Source organism: Ochlerotatus camptorhynchus, unplaced genomic scaffold (genome assembly GCF_037179485.1).
Source record: "Ochlerotatus camptorhynchus isolate MF236.1 unplaced genomic scaffold, CSIRO-AGI_Acam_v1.1 ptg000330l, whole genome shotgun sequence".
NCBI classification, from domain to species: Eukaryota; Metazoa; Arthropoda; class Insecta; order Diptera; family Culicidae; genus Ochlerotatus; species Ochlerotatus camptorhynchus.
In genome coordinates, this window is record NW_027040818.1 from 5,701,181 (window position 1) to 5,728,965 (window position 27,785).

Consider the following 27,785-nt stretch of genomic DNA (forward strand, 5'->3'; position numbering starts at 1 on the left):
GTACTGTAAGATTCCACCCAATAGCCATTCATGCAACGTCCTTCCATCTTTGTGAGCTGACCTCCCATTATTTGATCCCCGAAGAAAAAAAAATAAACCCGCCATCAATTTGCAGCATATTTCCCATGTTCGTACTGCACGTTCGAAGTCAGCACCGTGTTCAGTCCCGAATTGGATCCATTATGATGGTGGTGGTGCGGATGGTGAGGATGATGCGGATGATGATGGTGCAGCTGCTGCGCCGTGAGCATTGCCGAATGGCTGCCACCCAGCGGGGAACCAGCATAACCGGTTATCACCTTACCGCAGCCGTGCGTCATTCCGGAGCCGACGACCGTTCCCATGGCCGAGTGCTGTTGTTGGGGACTGCCATTTGTCGGTGTCATAGTCACTACTCCTGCTCCTCCTCCTTCTCCTCCGGGTTGTGCACCGCTGCTTCCACCGGATGACGGCGATGGCGTTCCGTCGGACTGAACCATCTGCGAGAGGGGTGCCATTTTCAGACCTGTTGAATGGAACGAAACAAAGTGTGAAAGGTTTTGTTTATTGCAGTTTGAAAGGGAAAACCCATTATGAGCGAGGGGACAATGTTTCAGTCGAATATTTAACGGACCATAAATCATACAATCTTAATCGATGGCAAAGCGATGTTTCAACAGATTTTCGTTTGCTTTACTCTCGTGTTGTTGATGGTCGAGACTCTTTCCGTATCAATGTGTTCTCAAGTAGGCAATTAATGAAGTTAGGTTGAAAGAGGGGAAGTGGAGGAGGAATGGCTCAAATAACGTAGTCGTGGGGATACCGAGGGGCATATGAATGCTTAATACATAGCTAGATTAATAAATATTAAAGAGATTTTTGACGTTTAATCGGCGCACACTACTGCACCATTTAAATCGAACGAGTGCGAGCAAGAGGAAAACATATTAGTGGGAAAACAAACCGTCCATTAATCAGTGTGTGCTAGATAGAAAATGACGATCAAACGTCAAAAAGGTCCATACCTTGATATAACGTAACTGTCCGTTTTGGCTATCATCGTCGATTTCGCACAAATAACAACTCAATCATTCAAACCAACATTACCAATAGATGGAGGATTGTCTCATCTATCTGATGGTGTTTTTACGTTGCAAGATTGAATGGCCGTTTGCGAGAAAACGATGATGAAAATCAAAAGTAACCGTTACGTTATATGGAGGTATACCTGTACTTGAAACTGGAGAGGGTCTAGTATAACAGAAAGCAGACTGGCAGGTTTTGAGCTAAACGAACTGTCAAAACCGGAGCCAATCGAGCAGCGCCTATATTGATTACATTGACAGTGTTGCTAGAAATCTCCTAGGCATAGGTTGCCAATGCAGTTTGTTTGAACCAATGAAGAACCCCAGAGAGAGGTATTGACTAGGGGTATTCAACTCTGCACACATTAATTCGTGCCGAGTAATTGAGTTGTACTAAGGGGTAGGTCACTCCGCACACCAATCTTGGGTCATCTTTTTTGTCCGTGTGCCGCAAGTGTGCCGATTGTGCCGGTTATAGAGCAAGCTGCAATTGTTTGTAAAACATCCATCCCGGCAACCCGGTATTTCTGACACCTTGAATGTTTTGGTTTGAAATCGCAAAGGATAAATCGGATTGAGAATGACGCAGGAAGTGGTGGGTATCCGAAATTTTGGTGTTTTGAGTTCATAGGATAATAAAAGACCTGTGTTTTAGGGTTTTATAATGCCCTCAAAGGCATACCAGAAATCTAGCCTTTCGTTGTATGAAAGCAACGGTCTAACAGCGGCCGGAAAGAGTTGGAACCGGTGGGGAACATTGTTGGAGACCGAGTATAGAGGATGATGAATAGACTTCTGTAATTTGTTTTGTGTGAGTTGCAGCATTATTTGAATTAAGGGTACTAATGGGGTCTGATTAACTGCCTCTTTCTCTTGAGCCCACTGTAGAACCTACATTTCGTATTTAGATCTATAAGCAAACTACTGGCCTGAGTTCCTCTGGTATATTCAATTAGAGGATGGTCCTGAATATACAGTCAAACAGCACATAAGGTTGTGAACAACTTCAATGACAATTGTCCAACAGTACTCCCATTTTATTTACAACAATCCAATGGCTACGATGATGTGTGCCAAATCTAATTTCGGCACAATGTGCTGAGTGACTTACCCCTTGAGTTGTACAGAAAGCTATGCCAAGCGCGGTGCCGAACATGCCTGTCAAGGTCAATCAAAGTATGCCTATCAAGGCGTCAATATTCCATGAGTTTGGCAACACTCAAAGCTAAGACTTTTGTAATTGTGTTTACATTCTCAATTTCTCTGATGGATGGATGGCAAGCATTCAGCTTCATTCTCATTAGAGCGTTAGCGTGTCAAGAGGTGGAAGAGGAACTGGAAACCATCAAATCAATACGGTGTTCAAGCAAATTCCACAAGATTCTGGCTCGATGTCCTTTTGAATTGTTGATTCCTCCCCGACTAAAGTAAATCCAGAATTGTAGCGAGCGATAGTGTAATCCCACGCTAGGAGCAACATCGTCGAACCAGTTTTAAATCATCTGATCGACTCAGAAGTGCGTGTCCTCAAAGATATAACCCAAGCCTATCGTATTGCTGATTGCCACCTTCTAATTACACACCACCAAGCCTACCAAGCTACGATCTGATGCAGTAGAGGTACCTTCCGCACTGTACCACCGATGAAAACTACACAGATAAAAATTCTGAACATTAATAGTGATGTAAACATTCATTCACGTAAACTTGTATTTCATTTCACGCAACCGAGCAACTTGTAAACAATGTTGTTTACAACAATGGGCTTTTGTATACAATATTTGCTACATTGCATGAAATGTCTCAGAACTTTACATGATATATAATGTAAACTTATATGATATGTGACGCTCCATTTATGTGCATCATACTAAACAGAAATTTACACTACTTTTTCGAACTGTGTATCAAACATCTCCCCCTGAACATCTGTCTTGCTTCGAAAATAGGATTCTCGGCCACCGCAAACTTCAGCGGAAGCACTTTATCCGGCGCCTGTAGGTCTTTATAGAATATTCCGCCCAATCCACTCAGCTCCACACAGATGACAGACATGGGCGATTCTTGATTCAAGAACTTATAGCATTCTATGGCCATCCCTATAAAGTCCGGTGGTCATGCCATTGAAGTCCATGCCAATTAAGACTAATGACTAACAAGAATATCCGAGGAAAAACACAGGAGAAAATGTGAAAATTTCCGTGACCGTGATTCAAATCTGGCCACCCCCTATGATAAGCTTGTATGCTTCTTTATTTTCCATTCTGCATAGTAAAATTGTTAATGCACCTCAACTCTCGCAGAAGATCCTGCTCTGATCCTTCGTTGTACGCTTCGTATAAAATGCTGCGTTCAAAAATAAGAACTGTATTCTGGAATAACGCTTCCATGGGTGACCTTTGGGTAAACTAGAGAGGGTTTAGTATAAGAGAGGAGTGGACTGGCTGGTTTTGATCCAAACGAACTGCCAAAGCCAATCGAGCAGCGCCTATCTTGATTGCATTGGCAGTGTTGCTAGAAACCACCTAGGCATAGGTTGTCAAGGCAGTTTGTTTTGAATCCACTCCTCTCTTATACTACACCCTCTCTAGGGTAAACCATGTTGGCGATATTCCACGAAGTTCATCAAGGAAATCGCGAGTCGAGTCGTATTGAGTTTTGGTGAACTTTTCCAATACTGAATGTGAGGATTCATCATGATCGATGCTTATAGTTTCTTCGTAGTTCTTTTCGTACGAATAATAGCATAGCGTAGGTGTTTATTTATTTATTATTTCTTCATCAACAGGCTTCTTGGCCCCAATGATGGATAAGTTGTTGCCAATGAACTAAATTAATATACATTAAAACTACCCATATGTTTCAAGTTATCTAAAAACATTAAGAAATCTAGCACGTAGCAAGTCACGCGGAACTTTAAAATCAAATTGACTGGCAACCCGGTTGAATACTCTCTGTATCCCAGTAATGGCACTGTTCATTCCATAGTTGGTGCGGTGAGGTTGAGGTCGTAGAATCGCATTGTTCCGTAGAGATCTTGGTCGCACATACAAGTTGATTCGTTGTAGGATTTCAGGACCATCAACTCGACCCAGCAAGACATCAGAAACCAGCATAGCCTTAGCAACGTCTCTTCGTGTACTAAGTGTATCCAGACGAATTAGCTGACATCGGTGCTTGTAGTTTGGAAGACGAAATGGATCCCGCCATGGCAGTCAACAAAATGCGAATCGAATAAACCGCCGTTGCACTGATTCTATTCTTACGATTCCATTTTGGTAGTGAGGGCTCCAAACAGTCGAACAGTACTCCAATGTCGACCGAACTGATGCACAGTAGAGCGTCTTTAGACAGTAAATGTCCGCGAACTTTTTTGTTAACCGGAAGATAAAGCCTAGAGATTTTGAAGCTTTATTCACTAAGAACGACACGTGCTGCTTGAAGGTCAACTGGGAGTCGAGGATAATTCCCAAGTCCTTGATTTCGTTCACTCTTACCAGTGGTACTACAGAAAATGAATAATCGTGGAGTTTTGGATCTTTCAGTCGAGAAAACGTAATAACTGAGCATTTCGCAGGATTTACGGTCATACGATTCATCTGGCACCAATGAGCGAATGCATCAAGTTGTTGTAGAAACTGAGCGTCAGCCTCAGAACGAATCTTGAAATATAGCTTGAAGTCATCAGCAAACGAAAGCCTTGGTCCGTCCAGCACTGCATTGACATCGTTGAAATATAAAAGGAAGATGAGTGGTCCAAGATGACTTCTCTGCGGAATCCCTGACGTGATTGGAAATGAAGCTGAAGTGGATTCGCCGATGACTACTTCCGAGCGACGACCGTTCAAGTAGGACTGGAAACAATCCAAAAGAGTTCCATGAATTCCAAGCTTTCCAAGCTTCGCTACAGCAATTTGATGGTTGACCTTATCGAATGCTGCGGATAAGTCCAAATATAGTACATCCGTTTGTGCTCGTTCAAGCATACTGTCGGTTACGTAAGAACTGAGACATAAAAGGTTTGATGCGGTTGAACGACCGGGAATGAAACCATGCTGGTCTGGGCTTAAAATTTGCTTGCAATGAAAGAATAATTGGTCCATCACAACAAGCTCAAAGAGTTTGGAAACAGTGCATAACGAGGATATTCCGCGATAATTATCAACATTCTTGCTATCGCCGTTTTTGTGTACAGGGAACATGTATGCACGTTTCCAGCAGGACGGAAACACTCCGGATGAAAGCGACAAGCTGAAGATCACTTGAAGTGGCTCGAGCAAGCTGTCAATGCAGTTCTTTAAAAACACCGACGGAATTCCATTGGGACCTAAGCACGTTGACACTTTTAGTTTACGTGCAGCTGCCATAATCGCATTATTGTTGACAGTGACTTCAGGCATAGCTAGCCCTGGCGGCTGTGTGTTACTAGATGCTGATGATATTTGTCAATCGGATAGCAATTCGTTGGAGTAAATCCTAGAAAACTTCGAGGAAAACATATCACATATTTCTTGTGGTTCAGAGGCTACGGTCCCATTCCACTTCATTGAAGGAGGCAAGTCACACTCGTTACGTTGCTGTTTGACATAATACCAAAAAGATTGTGGATGGGATTTGAGTCGTCGTTGTAAGCCCGTCTGATATCGAATATAACATCTCTTGCTAACGCGTTTATAGATTATGTTCAACTTCACGTAGTGGTCACGCAGCGATACACTCTTGTTTTCCGAAAATCTTCTTAGGGTGGCTCTCTTTTGTCTTTTCAGCCTTCGGAGTTCGGGAGTGAGCCATGGGGTACGACCAACGGCTACCGTCTTCTTGGGAACATGTCGGTCGATCACATATGAAAGAATATGACAGAATGTCTGTGCAGCTATGTTAACATTGGTTCCGTCAAGAATGTTCTCCGAGTCTAGCGTCTCTAGCGTGTAGATGAACTCGACTGAAGTGAGGCCCAAATAGAAGCTGTGCTAGATAAAAACACGATCCGCTGAGATTTGTGCTGTGATCAGGAAGGGACGGACTTAGTTTTGCTAGGTTTGAAAAGATTTACGATTCAGACAATACTTACAGAATTTTTCGAAAGATCCTCAACACTGGTGGGTACACGTTTGTTGTTTTTAAATTGATTAAATCCTTGTATCACCAGTTTTATGATCCTAGGTTTTATGTATGACACCCTCTCACGAGCTTCATTTGTGAGTAAACAAAGTATTGAACCGAGTAGTAAACCTTAGCAACGATTGGCAAAATGTCAACACTGAACAGTGATGCCATTTTATATTATATTGTTTGTGTCCTACTTATCAAAGTGTGCCTTGATGTGTCCATGCTGTGTTTCGGCACAGTGTGCAGAGTTGATTGCCCCTTGGGTATTGAGGTAATTGCATGTTTCTAATCTGTATGACAAATGAAAGCGAAATCCAAAATTTCATCAATTTGGAGCACCTGAACGATTTTAAATAAATGTGATAGCATTAACAAAAATCACCATTTTAGCGCCCTCGGTGGGACTTTGTACTGGAGCGAGCTGTCAATTTATTAGTTTATTGTTGCTTTAAATCTTGATTTACAAATCGAGATGAATGTTTTTGTGTTCGAAAAAAAAAATCGTTGTGCGCAGAAAACGAAGCTCTATTATATTTAAAAACCGTTATTTTTTTTTCAAAATTATGGAACCCGGACAGTTAAAATTTTAAGAAAAGTGGTGGGTTATTCAAATTTAAGGGTTTTAAATGCTTGTTCACCAAAAATCAATTAGGTAGACTTTTTAATCAATGCATCTCCACTCTCTAAATGGGTTCTTAAATTTTGAAAAATATTCTTCTTCTTCTTCGCATTTCAAGCTTATTGGATATCGCATATTAGCTTATTGCGTGCTCTCAACTTAGTGTTCTAGATGCACTTCCACAGTTATTAATTGAGAGCTTTCGATGCCTGTACCATTTTTGCATTGGTATAATTGTGTGGCAAGTCCAATCATGCCCAGGGAAGTCGAGAAATTTTCCAACCCGAAAAATTCCTAGACTGGATCGGGAATTGAATCCAGCCACCTCCAGCATGGTCTTGCTTTGTAGCTGCGCCTTTACCGACTGAGCTAAGGGAGGCCCAGAAAAATATATCGGTTTTTATATATCATCTGAAAGAGCTTCGTTTTCTTAGCACAGCGATATTTTTTTTTCAAACCCACACGCTTTCATCTCGATTTTTAATCAAGATTTAAAGCAAAATAATAACTTCACTGTTTGACGCTAAACTGACAAACTAACAGCTAGCTTCCATACAACGTGACATCGAGGGGCGCTAATAAGGTGATTTTTGCAAATATAATAGTTCTTATTTAAAATAGTTTCAGTGTACCAAAATTGATGAAATTTTAGGTTTGGGTTTCATTTTTAATGCTAATTACGAATATGCATTTACCTCAATGCCCTTTAAGAACCCAATTGGGTTCTTTAAGGGTATCGAGGTAAATGCATAATCGTTATCTGCATTAAAAATGGAACCGAAATCCAAAATTTCAGCACTGAAACTAATTTAAATCAGTATGATTACATTAGAAAAAAAAAACACCATCTTAGCGCCCCTCGGTGGGACTTTGTAAGGGAGCGAGCTGTCAATTTGAAAGTTTACTGTCAAACAGTGAAGTTATTATTTTGCTATAAATCTTTATTTAAAAATCGAGATGAAAGTCTACGAGTTCAAAAAAAAAAAAATCGTTGTACTCAGAAAACCAAGCACTTTCAGATAATGTATATAAAAACAAATAATTTTTCAACTTTAAAGAACCAAATTTCTTATATTATTCCAGTTACAATATATGTAGGTTGCAATTGGGTTCTTTATGGGTATTGAGTTAACAACCCATTATTCGTAAGGTTCACTTCCAAAAAACCTTAATACATAAGGTTAAAACTTTACCACACAATCGTTCATGTAAAGTTCCATAACCATTTCAGTTAAAGTTTAGCAGGGATTATAAACAGTTTTTAACCATTTTTGGTAAGGCCAAGTTATGGTTCGCGTTTATCCGGGATGGAGCCGAATTCCAAAATTTTATTAATTTTGGAGCACTAGAACTGCTTTAAATAAGTGTGATATCATAAGCAAAAATTACCATCTTAGCGCCCCTCGGTGGCACTTTGTACATGGTAACCATAAAATACCCTATAATGACTACAAAATAAGCATTTTCAAGTGATACTCGAACTACTCATTAAATTTTTACCCATTTTTGAGGAATTGCAACTACAGAAATAAGTAATAAGTATTTATTTGTGAGTAACAAATACTCATAAATGGGTATTTTTTTTACTCATTTAATGGGTAGTCGCCGCCTCTCTCGAAAATGCTTACTTTGTAGGTAATATCGAGTCTTTTATAGTCTTTATTGGGTATTTTACTGATACCGTGTATCTGGGTATTGCGAACTCTGTCGGATTAAATTTTTCAAGAGAGCAAGAAAACATCTTGAAAATCTTTCGAAGCTTCAAATTGTTTTGCTGAAACAACTCACAAAATTGTATATATATGCTGTCAAATGAACTCTTAGCTCCTCCTTCTCTGCTCCACAAATAACGTATACATGGTGTTGGGAGTGCACCTGCCCACAAAGCTCACATGACTCTTATAAAGTTTGATTAAATTCTTGTTGCAGCGATTTGTAACCCAGTTTTGGCATTATTATTAATATCAAATGAAAACACTTATTCGAGCATCACGCTCGATGATTTACATTTTCCGCCTACTAAGGTTGATGTTTCGACGGATTCATAATTATAATTCTTAATTTGTTTTCAGTAGGTGGCGATACCTTTACTTGTGGTTGAAACAGTAACTACCCACATAACTTCTGAACTCTTTTGAATGTTTGGCTCCCGTTCGACAGTTTGACTCGGCTCCCAGATGACAAGCATTTTGAGTTAGTTCGCAGTACTGAGCCGTGTATGGGAGCAAGCTGTCAATTTGTAAGTTTTATGTGAAACAATGAAGTGGTTAATTTGCATTAAATTTTGATTTAAAAATAGAGATGGAAGTAAATGGGATCAAAAAATTATCGTTGCGCTCAAAAAACAAAGCCCTTTCAGATGATGTACACGGAGAAAAAAAATACCAACAATTTGAGGTTTTTTTTGCTTATTTTTGAGTTGAGCCTTTCACTTGCACTCGTTATTGTTGTCAAAGGAACAAGAGATTCGACCCAACGATATAGTTCAGCCCAATAAGTTACTTTTGAGTAAATTACATATTCTCAAATTAACGTGAATTAAACTTAATTTTAGATAGAATATACTTAAGAGAAAGTAATTTTTTGCTGGTTTTAAATGGAAAGTACTATATGCGATTTACTCAAATTTGGGCTATTGGGCTGAACCCGGGAATAGAGGGAAAAGTACTTAATTTTGTGTAGGTTTTCATCTCCGTGTATAGTAACCGATATATTTTTCAAACTTAAAGAACCCAATTCTTTCATCAAATAATATCCAACATTTTCGCACCCCCCGAATATCTGCTATCCATTCATCTTTCACTAAATATTCATTTTATTCCCCTCGGCTTAAACGACAACTTGTTGCATACGCGCTTGTCTGAATGAATTACGATTCTTCCGTCTCTCGTCAAAAGATTAACGACCTAAACGGGAAGGTCGAGGCAACAATAAGCGAAACTGTCAACAGGGCACATTCGACATCGATTAAGATTCCTAGTAGCTTCGTGATCTACTCGCTAGCTTAAAACAAAGAATCCATTCTACTGAAATCATACACAGAAACGCACACCCGAAACACTTACCATTATCGATGTTGTACGAACTGGCAGCGAACGAGTAATTGCCATAATCCAGTACACTTGAGCCTTGGTTCTGCTGCTGCTGCTGTTGTTGTCCCGGCGAGCCCGGAGGCGGCTGATGATCGTGCAGGGAGGTGTGGGTGATTTTCGAATACTGACTCAGACCTTCCGACGGGTAGTGCCACGAATCCGCGCCAAATGTCTGCCCATTTGCGTTCGGATAGTCGTACGAAGCGTACGGCTGCGAGATGTAACCGCTCGGTAGTTCGGGAACGGAAATTTCGTACCCTCCGCTCCCAGCCGGATAGAACGCACTGCCACCGGTGTAGGCTTTCAACTGTTGCTTCCGGCGGAAGCCACGTGGCCGCCGCCGTAGACTTCCCTCATCTTCGAACATGTACTCGGCCGAAGCATCGATGGTCCAGTAGTGGCCCTTGCCCGGTTTGCCGCACTCTTTCGGCAGCTTCTTGAAGCACTCGTTCAGACTAAGGTTGTGCCGGACGGAGTTCTTCCACCCGTTGTATTCACCGTTGAAGAAGTCATACCTGGAAGTGAGGAGAAAATATGGTTTAATAAACTCTCCACCATAAATGAGATCTCAGACAAGACTGCAATCCAGTGCAACCATAACCTGATTCCAGCAATTTATGCCACTGAAAAGTGACAGCATTTTATTTTAAATGCAGAAAACCGGAGAAATGCACTCTCTCCCCACTATTGAAAGCACAAAATAAATTTTCGGAATGTTGAAAATTTATTAGGTTTCAAGATCGGAATTTTGAAAATTTATGAGGTTTCAAGATCGCAAAAACTAGTTACATGGGCCTGCCCCAAGGCTCATGTCTCAGCCCTCTTCTTTATAACTTTTACGTCAAAGATATCGACAACTGTTTGGCAGAACAATGCACGCTAAGACAACTTGCAGATGACGGTGTGGTTTCCGTAAGAGGTCCACATGCCGTGGACTTGCAAGGACCATTGCAAAATTCCTTAGATAACTTGTCTTCTTGGGCTATGAATCTAGGGATCGAATTCTCGCCGCAGAAAACTGAACTGGTAGTGTTTACTCGAAAGCGGTACCCAGCCCAAATGCAGCTTAATCTTTTGGGCAGAAACATTACTCAATCATTGTCTTTCAAGTACCTTGGGGTCTGGTTTGATTCAAAGTGCACTTGGAATACCCATATTACGTATTTGAAGCAAAAATGTCAGCAGAGGATCAACTTTCTCCGTTCAATTTGCGGCACATGGTGGGGTGCTCATCCGGGAGACCTCATAACGCTTTATAAAACAACTATTCTCTCTGTTCTAGAGTACGGCTCTTTCTGCTTTCTCTCGGCAAGAAAAAGTCACCTAATAAAATTGGAACGAATTCAATATCGTTGTCTGCGTATTGCTCTAGGCTGTATGCACTCAACGCATAACATGAGTCTCGAGGTTCTGGCAGGAGTAACACCCCTCCAGAACCGTTTCTGGGAGCTCTCTCTCAGAATACTAATCAAATGCGGAGTGACGAACACACTTATAATTGCTAATTTTGAAGAAATTCTTGGGCTGAACACACAATCTCGATTTATGAGAATCTACCACCACTACATATCATCAGATATGTGTCTTCCTTGTTATACTCCAGACCGTGTTCACTTCACCAATCGCAGTTCCTCAATTGAATATGATCTGACCATGAAACAAGCAACTCATGGGATTCCCGATCAACTTCGACCTATTATTATTCCGCGTATTTTTACTGAAAAGTACCAACAAGTCAATTGCATGAAAAGATATTTTACAGACGGGTCTCGTCTCAGTGGATCCACTGGCTTCGGTGTCTTCAATGAAAACTCTAGCGCCTTCCGCAAACTCCAGGAACCTTGTTCCGTTTTTGTTGCTGAGCTGGCAGCAATCAACTTCGCATTGGGGATGATTTCCAACATGCCCGCAGACCATTACTTCATTTTCTCGGATAGTCTCAGTTCGATTGAGGCTATTCGGTCGATGAAACAAGGTAGGCACTCATCTTATTTCCTTTCAAAGGTAAGGGAGCAGATGTGTGTGCTGGTCGAAAGATCATATATGATTACCTTTGTATGGGTCCCCTCACATTGCTCAATCCCAGGCAATGAGAAGGCGGACTCTCTCGCAAAGGTGGGCGCGCAGGAAGGCGAATTGTATGACAGGCAAATTTCACACGATGAATTTTACCATTTTGTGCGTCAGAGTACCTTTTCGAGTTGGCAAACCGATTGAGACACTGGAAATCTTGGACGGTGGTTACATTCAATTATTCCTAATGTTTCTTCGAGAGCGTGGTTTAAAGGCTTGGGCTTAAGTCGTGACTTCATTCGCGTGATGAGTAGACTTATGTCCAACCACTACTCGCTAGATGCTCATCTCAATAGAATAAACCTCGAGGACAGCAACATCTGTCGGTGTGGAAACGGTTACGATGACATCGAACACGCAGTTTGGCAATGTACGGATAATGACGCCACCAGAGAGCGACTTTTGAATACCCTCGAGGCCCAAGGAAGACAACCCTATGTTCCTATCAGAGACGTGTTGGCAACCCGTGATCTCTGCTATATGCAGTCCGTTTATGTTTTTCTTCAAATGTCTAGTATAAGAATTTAATTCCTTTTGTCTTTTGCCTCTCTTTATTAGTTTTTGTTTGTCTTGTCCCCCCGTCTCGATGAGTCTCATCGTCGCCCACTGGTCACCCACCATAGCCGGTCGAACTCCGGACGAAGCTAGAACAGCACTACCGTTCATACTGGCGACAACGCTCTGATGAGACAACGAAACCCTACCCCAAGCTCCTCCCCTGATCCTATCCTTCGAAAATGTACCCTTCTAACCTCGAGTAAGCCGCGAGTAATCGGCCCAACTCCTACTAGACATAGAATTAAGTGAATTTTGTTACACACAGTGAACAATTAATTATCGGCTCCGTAAAGCTAACGCGATTGAGCCTTCCAAATAAACGAACTAGATAAAAAAAAAGATCGCAAAAAAAAGGTCAAATTATACTCCATAATTTAGATAATTTTATGGAGTCCAAAATTTGATATATTCTTAAAAGACTCGGAATTTTTAAATGTATCTAGTTATATAGCCATTCCATAGCAAAAAGATATAGTGGTTCTCAAAATTTCGTAAATAAATTGTAAATAGGGTTAATTACCCCATTTTCGGCCTATTAAGCACAACCCACACTTAGTCTTTTTAATCTAGCGCAGTTTAGCACCAAACGGAATGTTGTTATTACTGATGGCTTCCAAATTTATTTACCTCTCCGTACGTACCGTAAGATTTGATAAAGAGAAACCAATCGTTGAGATATTGTCAAAAGTCTAACACTGCTTCTTGACGCCAAACTCGGCCTACGGATTCTAAACTCGGCTTAACGCATTGAAACGCCATTGAAACGCCAATGAATTCACTTCGGCCTATCGGATGAAGATAAAGTTTGATTCGTTCGGAGCGCTTCATTTGTATTTGATAATATTGGGTGCGAACATTCATATCTCGCGTTCTTATTGACTTCGTTCGGTAGCATTTGATTTAAAGTATCGTACCAAACGCATTATTTACCTGTTAACGCTGAAATCATGGATTTATTTGATGTTTTCTGCTTGATAGGCCCAAAATGGGCGCTTAGGCCGCAGTAGTTCTCTACCCTATATATATATTTTTAAGTTATCAAGTTTTGGGTTTTCGTTCAATACTCCTATGCGACTAGACTTATGACTTAGATTATATGACTATGTTAGCTATGTATCAAAGGAGAATCATGGTAGTCTAGCATAGGATTATTGAACACCCAAAACATTGGTAACTAAAAAAATAATAACTCAAAATCAAAAAAAAAATAGGGAGCCCCACAATAAACAATAGATCAGGGCCGCAAATAGGGTTAAGACTGCCCTGTGTTGCGTATTAAAAAAGATCTCAGATTTAAAAAAAATATGTGGCTGTTGGACTTTGATTTTTGGACTATTGTAGGATTCTGACACTATGAACAACCGGTCAACACTCGTGTTTATTTCAGTTACCATGGGAACGTAATTTGTGATTAGCCCCGGTGTCCCTTTCAATTTATCAAATTATTCTTCTTCTTCTTCTTATTCGCAGTGTATATTAGCTTATTGCGTGCTCTCAACTTAGTGTTCTAAATGCACTTCCTCAGTTATTAATTGAGAGCTTTCCATGCCAATTACCAATTTGGGAGGGGGCCCAGGGAAGTCGAGAAAATTTCCAACCCGAAAGATTCCCTCGACAGGACCGAGAATCGAACCAGCCACCTCCGGCTTGGTAATACCGTGCCTTTACTGACTAGGCTATGACGCCCCTCATTATTAATGGTCAGGTCTCATTATTAATGAACAGTCCTATTGTTGCGGTACGTTAGCAGCGTTAGAAGCTTATTGTTGTGTATGGAGACCTCCATACACAACAATAGGCTTCTAACGCTGCTAACGTACCGCAGTAATAGGGCTGTTTCTCCTATTTGAAATGACGTTTCACATTCATATAGTGATGTTCGATTTTCATTCGAACAGATTAATCTATTAACGAACCGAAAAGTAAAATATTTGTTGTCGGTTATATCACGCCGATATGAGCATTAACTTCTCCAGAGGATCATCACCCATAGTTTCAAGCCTGTTCTGCAATCTCATTGGTGGGAAAATGACAGCACAGCGAACAAAAAATAATTGATTTGTTGTTAATTGAACAATTAAGAAATGGGATATCTCTGATTTTGGGTTTGATTGTTTTGATTAAAAAAGCGCATAATTTCAACTCATCCCAGGGGGCAGCATAACCACAAAAAAACATTTTGCATACGGGGGGTATTCATTGGATGAAAGGGACCGCAAAAGAGGACTCTAAAATATAATGTTTTTTCTCCTGACAGTTTCATCTTGCTATTCTTCTTTGCTATGAAGACTAGAGAATTACGATGAGAATGCCAAATAAATTTAGAGGATAGTTGAAGAGGAAATTTACGAATAATTCTAAAGGTGGAGAATTGCAATTGAATTTGGTAAGAAATTTCAGGACATTTTTAGATTTTTTCTTTTGAAAATTGTAATGACAAGTTTTAAGATAGTTCTGAAGAGACTATTATGGGAATTATGATTCTAATTCCAGGGAACTCTAAACAAATCGAAAGGATTTCAGGGATCACTCTACTGGAATTCGGAGCCTCTTTCCTTAAAAGTAAATTATCATTTCGACAATCTGAACTGCATGACTACAATCCTGAAATAATCTATTTCTGAAAATAGCTCATAAATTCTTAGCAAATTTTAGATAGTTTGATAGTTTCAAGAGAATTCCTAAGAGAATTGATAAGAATTTCGAGAAAGTTTCAAGGAGTTTCTGGAAGGGTTTGACAAAAAATGTTGCGCACATTTCCGAAGGAACTATGAGTAGTGCTCCTAGAAAATCTGAGGAAATTTTGAAGAAAATTCCAAAAGGGCATTTTGAGAAGAATTCTGATGTTATATACAAGGAATATTGGGAGAATACATTTCTTAATTCTAAATGGCATAGCAAAAGATTTCCGATGAATATTCAAAGCGAATTCTTAAGAAAATTATGGACCGAAATTAAACAAATTCTCGTGAGAATATTTAATTGTGTGAAGAATTCCTAAAGTGTTCTGCACAGAATTTCTCGATTATTATGAAGAAAATTTCTAGGGAATACTGGACAGAATCATAAGATTATTGAGAGAAACTCTGAGAGGAAAACTAATTCTGAAAACTTTTTGGAATGATCCTAAGAAAATCCTTGCAACCGTTCTGTTACAAAGGTCCAATAAGATATTTTAAATTTGCACCATGTGATCGAGCATTCAAGTCAATCTGTATAACACTTGCGGTGAAACTCACTGGGCAGACGATACGGCCATGCTTAACGGCGGATTGCTGAAAAAGGCGTGCATGGCCGCGGCTAAATGGTGACACGGCGCCACGGGGTATGAGCTGAAGGGTTCTGCGATGCTTAAGGAACGGCCGTTGTTCATGTTATCTCAGGCGAGCGTGTAGACCAGAAATGTCTGTGAAGTATAATTTTAAGAGAATACCAAGTAGTAAATCAAGGTTAAGTGTAAATCACTAATTCCGCCGATTCAGGTAAATTCTAAGCCTACCTCAAAATTGGTCGAAGAACGGCACTAATGAATTTCATCTCCTCGCCAGGACCTTTTTCATTCAATCAAATCAATATCTGGTAGACGAGTCAAGGACCGCCATTGCACGCTACGGTTTAGGTGGCGTTTTAGTTGCGTTCACCTAAACGTAAAAGACAAGTAAAGAAGAATTTCCCTTCACGGTTCGACAGAGGGGCGGCCTTGCCATCGTCGACCGGCTCCGTCAGAAGGAAGTGCCTGTGCATCGGAACCATCTCCACAAACCGCTATACCAGCTGAAACCAACCTGCATCGCACTACAGCAGACGTCCGATAGACGCACTAGTTCGATCGCCATCTCGCTGTAGTCGCCGGTAGACTAGTCAGTGGTACCGCCATGTTTCCGACAAGGTCAGCCTTGTAAAATCCACCAGTGCCAGAACTTTTATGGATTCCAGCGAGCCGTGTTACCACCATCTTGGCGACAGGATCGGCTTTTCATCATCCGCCATCGACAGAATGGTTCTGGAACCACAGCGAGCGCTCCCTGAACTTCAGTCGTCGTAGGTTTCAGAAATTCGACAACGCCACATAATCCACACCACAAGAGAAATACAGTGTTTAAATTGATCCTATCGGTGTTTCAGCTAATTTGAAACCTTGAGTGCCCTTTAGTCCGCGTAACCCCTCCAGTTTGCCCAGTGGTGCGCCGACTCTGAGACACAGTTCGAGGAGTCTCGTGCTGCTGAGTTGTAGTCGGGCAGAATTCAAGTTTCATTCTTGACAAATTTGCAAAGGTATCCAAAGATGAGTTTCTTAGAAACAATTAGTAAATCCAAAACTTGGAAAATTTTCAAGATTCCTTGCACAGAACTTCAAGATCCAGGATTCACAAAAAATCTAAAGATTCTGAAACTTCTATTGAGAACAAATTTCAAGATCCCGGTCTTTAATGTTTCTAATAATGGAGTTAGACATTTCAGAAAATTGTAAGAGTAAGGTATGTGAGAAGAATCCTCTATAGACGTGCATTCAATATCTCATAAATAAAGAAATTTTACAGAAAATTTGTAGCATGAAAAGTTGTAAAAGTTCTAAAATAATTAAAAATAAATCAAATTACCATACTCTGGGACTTTGCAATTTTTTTTTTCAGACTTAATTTTTGTTATTGTTAAACCTAATTTTGTTACAATTAAAAGTAAAGATTCCAAGCTTGAAAAAATATTCCAGTTTTTAAGAGAAGCATTCAAGATATCGGACTTAGAACGTTTATTAACCGATAAAATATTGTAAGGTTCCAATCAAATTCCCGGTTATTCCCGATTTTTCTCGGTTGTTCTCGATTCCATGTTAATTCCTGGTTCTCCTGGTTTTCCCAGTGCAGTGGCCACCCTTTAATTCATTAATCATAGAATATTAAATCATAGATAAATAAATCTTGCATTGGGAACCTTTAATCATTAACGCTTTGATTGTGATAGGTAAAGTTAAACAATAATAACAACCTTGGCAAAGTTAAAGCTTGAGCATGTGTACATGATTGAAGCTGTTTGTTATATACAACATAGAATAAAATTACGGCGCCGGTGGTGTAGTGGTAAGTGTGATTACCTCTCACCCCAGCAGGCCTGGGTTCAATCCCAGTCGGCGCCGCCGGGATGTTCTGAGGCATAACATCTCTGATCACGCCTTCCTTCGGATGGGAAGTAAAGCCGTTGGTCCCCGGTTCATGAGTTGATGGGTCGATAGGTAGGGTCCAGGTGTGGGAGCTGCCTTCCTGGCACGTCGGTAGCATTGGTGCTCAGCACGGAAAACAAGATCGACGGAAAAAACAAACCAAAGAAAAAAAAAAAATAGAATAAAATTGGGTAAATATTCGACTTGAGCTTTTCAAAGTCAGTGCTACATAAAACCCAATGCTTCTACGCTTACATTAAACTCAAAAATATAACCATCCGATTTATGTGCTTAAGGCTGACTAAAAGTAAATTGGTACGCCCCTCGCACGCCTCTAGTGATGAGAATCGAAGATCTTTGACAGTGATTTGTTTACACTTCTTCTAGAGCTTATTGACGTTTAATCAGCGCACACTACTGCACCATTTAAATCGAACGAGTGCGAGCAAGAAAGAAACAGATTAGAGGGAAAACAAACCGTCCATTCATTCATGTGTGCTAGATAGAGAAAGACGATTAAACGTCAAAAAGGTCTATAGAGAACAAATGGTCCAAGTTGGATCAGAGTAGTAGATCGCGTTCAGAAATAACGTCAAATGGAACTCGAAAGAAGAAGAAAAAATTGTGCACAAACACCTGGAAAATCCGGAGTGGTCCGGTTCCAAGCTGGCTAAAGTGCTGAAGATGCCGAAAACAACAGTTTGTCGAGTGCTCAAAACCTACAAGGAAACCCTCACTGTGGAAAGGAATCAGCGGACCTACGAAAAAACTGGAACCAGGGATCGTCAGCTGCGCAGCAAGGTGTTAAGGTGAGTTAAAACCAACCCTGGTCTTTTGATCCGAGATGTGGCCAGAAGCTACAATGCCAACTTTCAAATGGTGCGGAACATCCTTGCCAGGGAAGGATAGAAGTCGTACAAAGCCAGTAAACATACGAACCGGCACATGAAACAGAATTCCGTAACCTGACAAAACACAAGGGCTACACTTTGATCGATGACAAAACATACGTCAAACTCGATTTTAAGCAGCTTCCCTTTCAAAAGTTTTACATCGCTACTGGACGTGGAGATGTGCCGGGATAATTCAAGTTCGTGTTTGCCGACAAGTTCACGAAGAAGGCCATGATTTGGCAAGCGATTTGCAGTTGTGGCCTGAAAACGTAACTATTCGTCACATTCTCGACGATGACATCCCAAGTTTACATTGAAAAATGCCAGAAAAAGCGTGTATTGGCCGTTCATCCGCAAGTATAGGGGCAAAGTCATCTTTTGGCCCGATTTGGCCAACTTCCACTACTCCAAGGTGGTTCTGGAGTGGTGTGCGGCCAACAATATTGATTTTGTCCCCAAGCTTATGAATCCTCCGAATTGCTCTGAATTTCGATCAATCGAAAAATACTGGGTATTATTACAAAGCAGCGACTTCGACGAAGCGGCAGGGCAGTAGGATATCAAGGAAATGCGGGAAAAATGGAAGAAATGCGCTGATTCCGTGTCCGTTTCCACTGTACGGGCGCTGACGGGCTCCTTCAAGAGGAAGGTTCGAGATTTCGTTCGAACTGGAGAAATGTAACCATCTAATGCTGTAACTTTGAAGTTTTAATAAAAGTACTGTAAAGCAACCATTAATGGGCTTTTTAAACTTATTGAATCACGAATTACAGGTCTTTTTGTACGTACCAATTTACTTTTAGTCAGCCTTTAGTAATCTAGATGGATGACCAAAAATTTTTACAGTCTGGCTTAGAGGAGCGCATGTATATCGAAATGGCTGCGTCCAACAAATATTCTGCATAGCTGATTACTTATGCACGAGAACAAATCTGTTTCCATTTTCATGAATAAATAATCATGAAATAATAAAACTTGCCATCCCACGAAATTATGACAATGATTTTTGACTTCATGATGGAAATTCATGATTTCATAATGCAGCGGAATCATGACCGCTACAAGCGTTAAGGCCCAAACGCAATGTGGACGGAAGCGGAACGGAAATTGAAATCAAAATTTGCTGTTATGATGTAACTTATTTTGAATACATCAGTTGATCTCATTTTGGTTTTGGTTCACGGTTAACACAGCAAAAATGAGAGCAAAATTTTACACTGTTGAAGCAAACGGAAAACTAATCCTGCTTTCAATGAAATGATTACTGATTTTGCATTCATAATGTTTAACTGAATACGGGCCTGGAGTAAATGGTTACCATTCATGTTTCTCAAGCTTAAAGACTTGGGCTCCAATCTCACCCCGGGCAAGTCACAAATGACCTAAAATGTGTTAAACAAATCAAATAAACAATAATCATTAGTTCAACGACAGATAAATTTCAATTAAATTTTAAACAAGAAGTAAACAGCAGAACTTCAAGTTAAGTTGCTTTCATTTAAAAAGTCTTGACTGCATCATGAAAGCACAATATGATATCAGACTTATGTCGCAACATTTGAAATCAAAATGAGTTTTCATTATGATATGAACTGCACACTTTAATATCGATTTACTTTCATTTTGTTAACCGACTTTGCTCGGGGTCTTATACAAGTACTGATAGTCTGGTGGTCAATGATCCCGAGATGCTTGGTTCGAAACCAGTCTGACGCTTTATTTTATTGTATTACATGTTTTGCTTTAAAAGCTGAATGATTTCAACTAGGATGATTCTTGATTTTAGGAATTTCGGCTGCGTTACGCAAAAATAGCTCATGATATCAGGAATATTATTCATGGTGTATTTTCATAACATAAAAACAAGCTATGTTTATGAAATCATGAATATTTTTTTCTCATTTTGGAGATTGGATTTATTCCCGTGTGGAGTAACCATCAGAAACCACCATGACTCAAATGAGTAATCATCAGAAACCATCATAGCCTCAAAACCATCATACTAACAGGCAAAATCATCATACAGTAATTCAATTTTATCACTGTTACACTGCTTGATTTGAAAACTGTTTAATAATGAAAATCAGTCATTGTATACTTCAAGTCTCCGCGTACATCGTACGGGTTAGGCAAAAGATGTGCGTCTAACTTTAAAAAATGTCGCATTAATGGCCCTTCGCTCATTTTCAACTTCTATTCAATTTTTCATACTGCCGTACTCTAACGGAACTATCCACCTACTATCTTCTAAAGATCATTCTCTAGCTAATAAATTATCACACTAAAGCTTCATGTTAGCATTTCCAACCAACTCTGAAAATCACTAACTTCGCGTATGAAGCAACATAAAAAACACTTTGAATGAGTCATTGTATGCCCAAAGCACGATTCAATGGTAAAGTTGTGTTTTTAAACAGAATATTTGTTCATTTATTGTTTATAAAACAAAACATAACAAAATTATTGCTGAGTTAAATTTCTCAAAGTAAGTTCGTTCATTTTTTTTTGTTATAAATCTAAGACATTTATCAAGATAACTGGCAACCTTACCAGCATTTTAGAGTCAAGTAAAATAGCGCTACGCTTGAACTAATGTTCAACCAGCGAGTTAAAAAAATATAAATTCGGAAACCGCTCTTTTGAGGATGGAGAGTCAAACCAACCCGAGGTTGAAAATCTATTTCATGAAGTAAGTAATAAATCCATGTAAGTTGGACTTTTTTTTCAATTTTATTATAGTCACTTTAAAACTTTTAAGTTTCTTCGTAACTGATGTGATTTTGTCTGTTTTTTGCATGAAAAACTCTAAGAATTGTCACATTGATATTTGATCTTGATATAAAGGTAACACGGAATAATCCGGACACATTAAAAACGCTGCCATTAAGGCCTTTTTCCTGTAAAAGTTTTTAAAGTTTCACTGAGTCAAGCTTAGAGTGTATAGAATCACAGTTGGCTTTGATTGTAAGTTAATTTGTTTACATCATGGCTTCACTGGAGCAAGCTCGTCGCAATTCAATCCTGCAGGCTCGAAACGAAAATCCCGGTCTATCCGCTCGAGAGTTAACTAAACTTTTGTCGAAATCCACGGTGTGGGACGTTCTGAAACGGACTTAGCAAGCTGCCACTACTCAAATTTCACCAAACAGTATTACAGTGAGAATGGCGTCACAGTGGATCCCAAGGAGATTAATCCGGCCAATACTCCGGAACCAGAGCTGGTAAATATTACGGCCGTCATGTGACAATGAGAAAACAGATCCTCTCACTATCATGGTAGAGTGAATATATTATTACGATTTTCTCGGTAAATTTAAAAACAATATAATGAGCTAGTAATTACGATAAACACAACACTGTCACGTTTTGTCATGACGAAAAATTCGATGAGATTTTGAAGAAAATTTCTATCATCGTTTTCTCAACCGATGATAGTGACAGAAATATCTCTGTAAATATCGCGTGAGATCTTTCATTGAAAATGACATTTGCAAGCCCTGTCCAGAACTAAGGCTAATTGAGGAATACTGTTCAATTGCGAAGCACATACTGAAGAAAAAGGGTGGAACAAAGGGTAATCAACTCTGCACTCTGTGCCGAAACACAGTATGGCACACTGTTCGGCACGTTAAGGAATACGTTGACAAGTATGTCACGAACAATATTATATAAAACGACAACACTGTTGAGCGATGAAGTTTTCGATTCGATCGATTTACCCGTTGCTTAGGTTTGTTTGCAACCAAGTGAAAAAAAAAATTATTTATTTGATAAGGCTCAACCGAATTAACTTTACAGAGCCGAGGATTCTTGTTCACTTTACAATACATATTAAAATAATAGAAGATACAACACAATAAACCTTTTATCTTCCGCTATCCAATAAGCCTCCTCTTCCAGAACGGGAGCCACTTCCAGTGGTTTGCTTGTATGGCAGATTCGTCAACGATGGTCAGAGCGCTTCCATTGTAGCAATGGACGCAAAACGTGGTCAGCACTCACACATTTATCACGAAACGGTTGTTTTCCAAAGTCGACGACGCATCGACTGAAAGAACTGCTGATGAAGAACAATGAGGAGGACCACACAATGGTTGCTACCGAGTAAACAGACGATCGCGTGACACACATTGAGAGTGGTCGACAGCCGAATAAACACTGAGGCGCATTTTTGGATCTAGAGTATGAAATTTATTTCCTGCAGTCCCTGAAACACCTAACGATAGGTAAAATTGCTGAGGATATGCGACGTATGGCTGACCACTACATCGAGCAGCAGCTGAAAGTGGGGATCCTCTCCATGAACCGTATGGGACTTTGAATGCTAAGCAGCGCCGAGCTCGAGTTCCTGTAAGAGGAAATGATGTGCCTGCTCGATTTACACTGTACACTATAAACGCATGCATCCCACACGTATTGTTATGTTTCTAATATTAATTTTTTTTAGCATATTGATATTAAAAATAGGTGTCCTCCCTGTCTTGACTTTTTTCTTCCATGACTTGGTTTAGGTTCGCACTCTCTAGCCTGGTTTTGTTCAGTTCTGGAGGCCGTACTGATGCCTAAAAATTTTGAAGTAAGTGGCATCGTCATTCGTGTTTTTTTACCGGAGTCGAATGATAGTTTTTCTACTTCTGCCTTTTCCGAGATGAATCAAAAATCAGAATCTATGCTTGTGATGATGCTGGCGTGGTGGTACTTGAAATCGTAATCCTTGCTGTATTTTCTACTGTGATCGAATTTGTCGTTCCTTAATGAAACACTCGTTTGACACCGTCGAACCAAGAGAAAGGAATGACTCACGCGTGTTATTTTATGCTCATTTTACTTTCAATAGGACTGTGATACAAAAATACTCATATAACATATAGGTACTGTTGGGGGTAGATGTAGTGATACAGAAATCGTAGTTGAACTCTAAAATATATTGTAGATAAAAACAGGTACATATTTATTATACAGAATTGAGTATTTAAATAAAAATAACAACACGGTTAAAGGTTAGCACAACCCAAACGCTCACTGCATCATGTTTGGCAACCAGGCATGTAATTAACGCAAAGCCTATGCGTTTTGGCAAGGACACAATCTTGCTTAGTGAAAGTGTAGAAAGTTTTCCGAAGTGAACCGACATTTTTTTTTAGCTTAAATTTTCCAAATGGTGTCCAAACTTTTCTGAAGTGGTTCAAAACCTTCCTTAGGGAGTTCAAACTGTTCTGTTGAGTGATTGAATTATATTGAATATTAGTCTGAGCTTCCTGAAGTGATTTACCTAACTTTTAACGTAGATTCCGCTCCCGTAGATCCCTTCCTCGTGCTTGTGAGATTCACATCCTTTGAAAATTAGGCTGAGATTTTAAAGAATGGACCTTCGTGTGTTCATATCTGATGGTAGTTTTTTTTTAAAGCAAGCACAATTGTTGAGAAAACTGGGTTTACAACCACAAAAGTACGTATTTTTATAGAAATTTGGGTTTCTTGATCAGCCAAGTTGGATTTTGGCTCCGTCCTTTGAAAAACAGGCTTGAATGTGAATAGACCTTTGTGAGTTCATACGCGATGGTAGATTTTTTTGAATCCAGGTTGGATTTCGGTTCAATCTTTTGAAATTTGTGCTTGGATTTTATAGAATGGAACTTGTTGAATACCGGAAGGACGAACCTGGTTAATATTCACAAAAGAAGGTTTTTTCATTTGGCTTCTATCTTTGAAAGATAGGCTTGTATTTTGATATAAGTTGCTTAAGCCATACGTGAGGGTTGAATTTCTTCAACTTTTGAGAATACCGAGTTTAAATTCACAAAAGTACGTATTTTCGTAAAAACTTTGTTTTTCTGTTCTGCCAAATTGAATTTCGGCTCCGATCTTAGAAAATAGACTTGAATTTTATAGAATGGCCTTTGCTGAATCCATACGTGATGGTAAATTTTTTGAAGCATGCACATTTTTTTAGAAAACTGGGTTTGAATTCTAAAAAGTACGTATTTTAATAGAAATTTGGGTTTCTTGTTCAGCCAAGTTGAATTTCGGCTCCTTCCTTTGAAAAATAGGAGTGGGTTTTACCGAAAGGCTGAATCCATTCGTATTTTCATAGAAATTTGTTTTTTCGGTTCTGCCAAATTGCATTTTTGCTTGAAAAATAGGCTTGTATTTTTTAGAATGGACCTTGCTGAATCCATACGAGAAGGTTGAACCGGGTTTGTAATTCGAAAAGGTTTATTTTTTGTTTTCCTTTTCTGCTAAGTTGGATTTTGATACTGTCCTTTGAAAGTTATGCTTAGATTTTATAGAATTGACTTTGCTGAATTCATATGTGATGATTATTTTTTTAAGCACTTCCAAAGCCAGGTTTAAATTGACAAAACTACGTATTTTTGTTGAAATTTGGTTTTTATGTTCAGTCAAGATGGATTTTGGCTCCTTTCTTTGAATATTACGCTTGGATTTTGTTGAATAGACCTTCCTGAATCCATACGTCTAGTTAGATTTTTTGAAGCACGAACAATTGTTGAGAAAACTGAGTTATATTTGGATAGGGAGGAAGTATCGAAAACAGAACGTTTTTTTTTTTTTTCATAAAAACTGTTACGTTTGTGGTATTCCACTTGATGGTTTACCCGGAATTTATCAACACCCAAAAATCAATTCCTTTGATCCTATTCATCTACATTATTACCAATGTTCTTCCTTGAAAGGATACAAAAACTTATGCGCGAAATGTCTTGTTGATAACTCGAGTGTTACACATAATATAGTCAACATTTGTGGCATTAGTGTCAAAAATAACGGCTTCAAAGAAGTATAAGGCTAAAACGGAGGCTAAGTAAAAATGTTAGCGTTTGAAATATACGGTTTAGATATAATGTAAAACGAATTTTACATGTTTTTTTTTTTTTGGTTTATTTTTTATCCCCCCACCCCTCCTCGACTAGTGCGAGCATCGAGTGACAAAAGAAAAATTTGTGATTTGTTCAGGCCTAATATGCTGCAGAAAGTACGGAATCTTACAGAAAAGCAATTATGGGAACATACCTATTAAGGAACAGTTCTCACGAATAGATCTTAAACCATTTCTATGTAGAACCCGAAATTTCAAAGTGGTTTATTGGGCACAATAATAATTCACCATCGGTAACATTTTCTAACGATGTTTTGCAGTACATTGATGACAATAAATCAATGATAAATATAAGTTTTCAGCTCATTCATTCAATTCTGAAACATTTTTCGTGATAAAACCGATATATAAACTGAGGGTGAAAAAAAACGATCGCTGATAAAACCGAAATATCACTGTACAACCTATCTGGATAAGGCTCCCTTCATGCTTAAATCGTGCTGGGAACCGGTACTCACTTCGACTGCAAATACTTGTAGATCTCACTGAGCGTCCTTCTCCGGTGGGGCGAATCCTTGATCGCCATCACAATCATATTGATGTAGCTGAGCTGAGGCTTCTCCTGCCTTCGGCCTCCATTCGTTTTCTTCGATCCGGTTTCTCCGGCCCCGGTCGTACTGGTCAGCTGCTGTTCGCCACTTCCGTTTCCGGCGGCAGTGCATTTCTTATTCTGCCCCGCTGCCGCTGAGTTGCTCATCCCCGACGTTGGTTGCGATGAACTGGACAGAGTCGGTGATGCCGCCGGAGTTATCGGCGACGATGATTGCGATTTGTGAAGCATTGGATTTTGATTGATGGTAATGTGACCTCCACTGGTGCTACTGGTGGGATGAACCACCATCGAATGGACGTTGCTTATGGTGGGCAGAGGCGTCGAGTTCATAGACGAAGTCGGCGAAATATGACCTCCGCTGCTGCCGTTGCTTCGACAGCGCTGCAGAGACGCCATGTCTGGGTGCGATAGGGACTGATAGTTAATCAATGGCGGTATGGAAACGGAATCCGAGAGCTTCATGGTGTTGATGGAATTGTCCAGCTGAGAAAGGTACGAGGCACGAGGCTCGGCATATTCGGAATCCTCGTTCACTTGCGATATCAGATACGGCGATCGGTTGATGTAGTACGAGGAGATCTTGTCGAAGTGGTGATACATCGAAGGGATCTTGTCCGTTTCCATTTTCACATCCGTCACGTGGTAAGCCGGAGAGTTGCGATCGTCCATCTCGTTCTTCACGTCGATTTGCGACGAAGATATAGCACCATGATAATGGTAATGGTTATCCATACTTTGCAGTGCAGGGTTCTCAATAATGTGCGGCGTGGCCACCACAATGTTCGAGGAAATATTTCGATAATGGTAGCCTCCAGAAACGGCAACCGTACTGGAATCTGCGTGTTCTTCCGTTTTGATCATTTTTCCCTAATTCTAAAAATTCACCAATCAGTCACAACAAAACTCAATTAACACACAATTGAATTGCTATTTCCTCAATAGACACACCGGACGAATCCCGTAAACACACACTGGCCCTGTCTACACATGGGATTCAATAATCAAATCGACTATTTGTAAATATTTGGAGCACTTGAATCAAACAAAAAATAAATATTTGCCTCTTTAATAGATTATTAAAATCAACCACAGCAGTTCATTTGTCTACAAGAGGTCACTGGATCTCTATTCCAGCTCCGAATCCAGGCCCAGCTGGTTCCAAGTGAGAGGCGCACACGACTGAACCCGACGAAGCGAAACGATGAACTAATTTGAGAAATCCTTCGTACAAACAAAAAAAAAACCAAACAAGACATTTTCCAACTCTCCGCTTTTTTGTGCCTCGGTAAGCAATAATTTCCCTCCTCTCAACCCACGCACTTACACTTGTCGGTTCCTCCAGAAATTCTATACCGACGACGACGACGACGACGACGACGACGATCGCACGCCTTTCGGTTTTCTTCCCGCCGCCGCTGCCGTCTTGGTAGCCGATTTTCGGCAATCGCAGCACAACACCCCAAATCTCCGGGAATCGATCGCAATCACATATAGGAATAACCCTTTCCCCGACTGGTGTTTATTTGTAATAGTGTATGAGTTTGTTATTTTTAGAAATACGTTCCGAAGATTTGTGCGGAGGAATAAAGTATCGACTCTAGGATGACGACCGACCGGCTGGTTTGCTGGATAGTGGACAAGCCGAGGCAAGATCGAGCCGTTCTTGGGATGAGGATGATCATGGAGTTCACAAGCAGTAATGCGTGTGTGGCTTTCCTTCTGGCTGGACTACGATTTGATGCCCGCAGGATAGACGACGATAGACGCA

The 27,785-nt window shown here is 40.0% G+C and overlaps 1 protein-coding gene across 1 annotated transcript; it reads right to left on the reverse strand.

Annotated features, from left to right (window-relative positions):
* bin (biniou) lies at positions 1 to 27,196 on the reverse strand. Its single transcript, XM_065230459.1, has 3 exons — positions 25,923 to 27,196; positions 9,858 to 10,399; positions 1 to 505 (listed from the first exon to the last, which is right to left on the reverse strand). The coding sequence occupies exons 1-3, from the start codon at positions 26,876 to 26,878 to the stop codon at positions 105 to 107; spliced, it is 1,899 nt and encodes a 632-aa protein (XP_065086531.1). The 5' UTR covers positions 26,879 to 27,196; the 3' UTR covers positions 1 to 104.
* Between the last annotated feature and the right edge of the window lie 589 nt (positions 27,197 to 27,785).

Coding starts and splice junctions, on each gene's coding strand:
- bin (XM_065230459.1), bottom strand. CDS start 26,878: ATGATCAAAACGGAAGAACACGCAGATTCCAGTACGGTTGCCGTTTCT. Junction 10,400..25,922: donor TACAAGTATTTGCAGTCGAA/GTGAGTACCGGT, acceptor CCTCACTTCCAG/GTATGACTTCTTCAACGGTG. Junction 506..9,857: donor TTCGTACAACATCGATAATG/GTAAGTGTTTCG, acceptor TCCATTCAACAG/GTCTGAAAATGGCACCCCTC.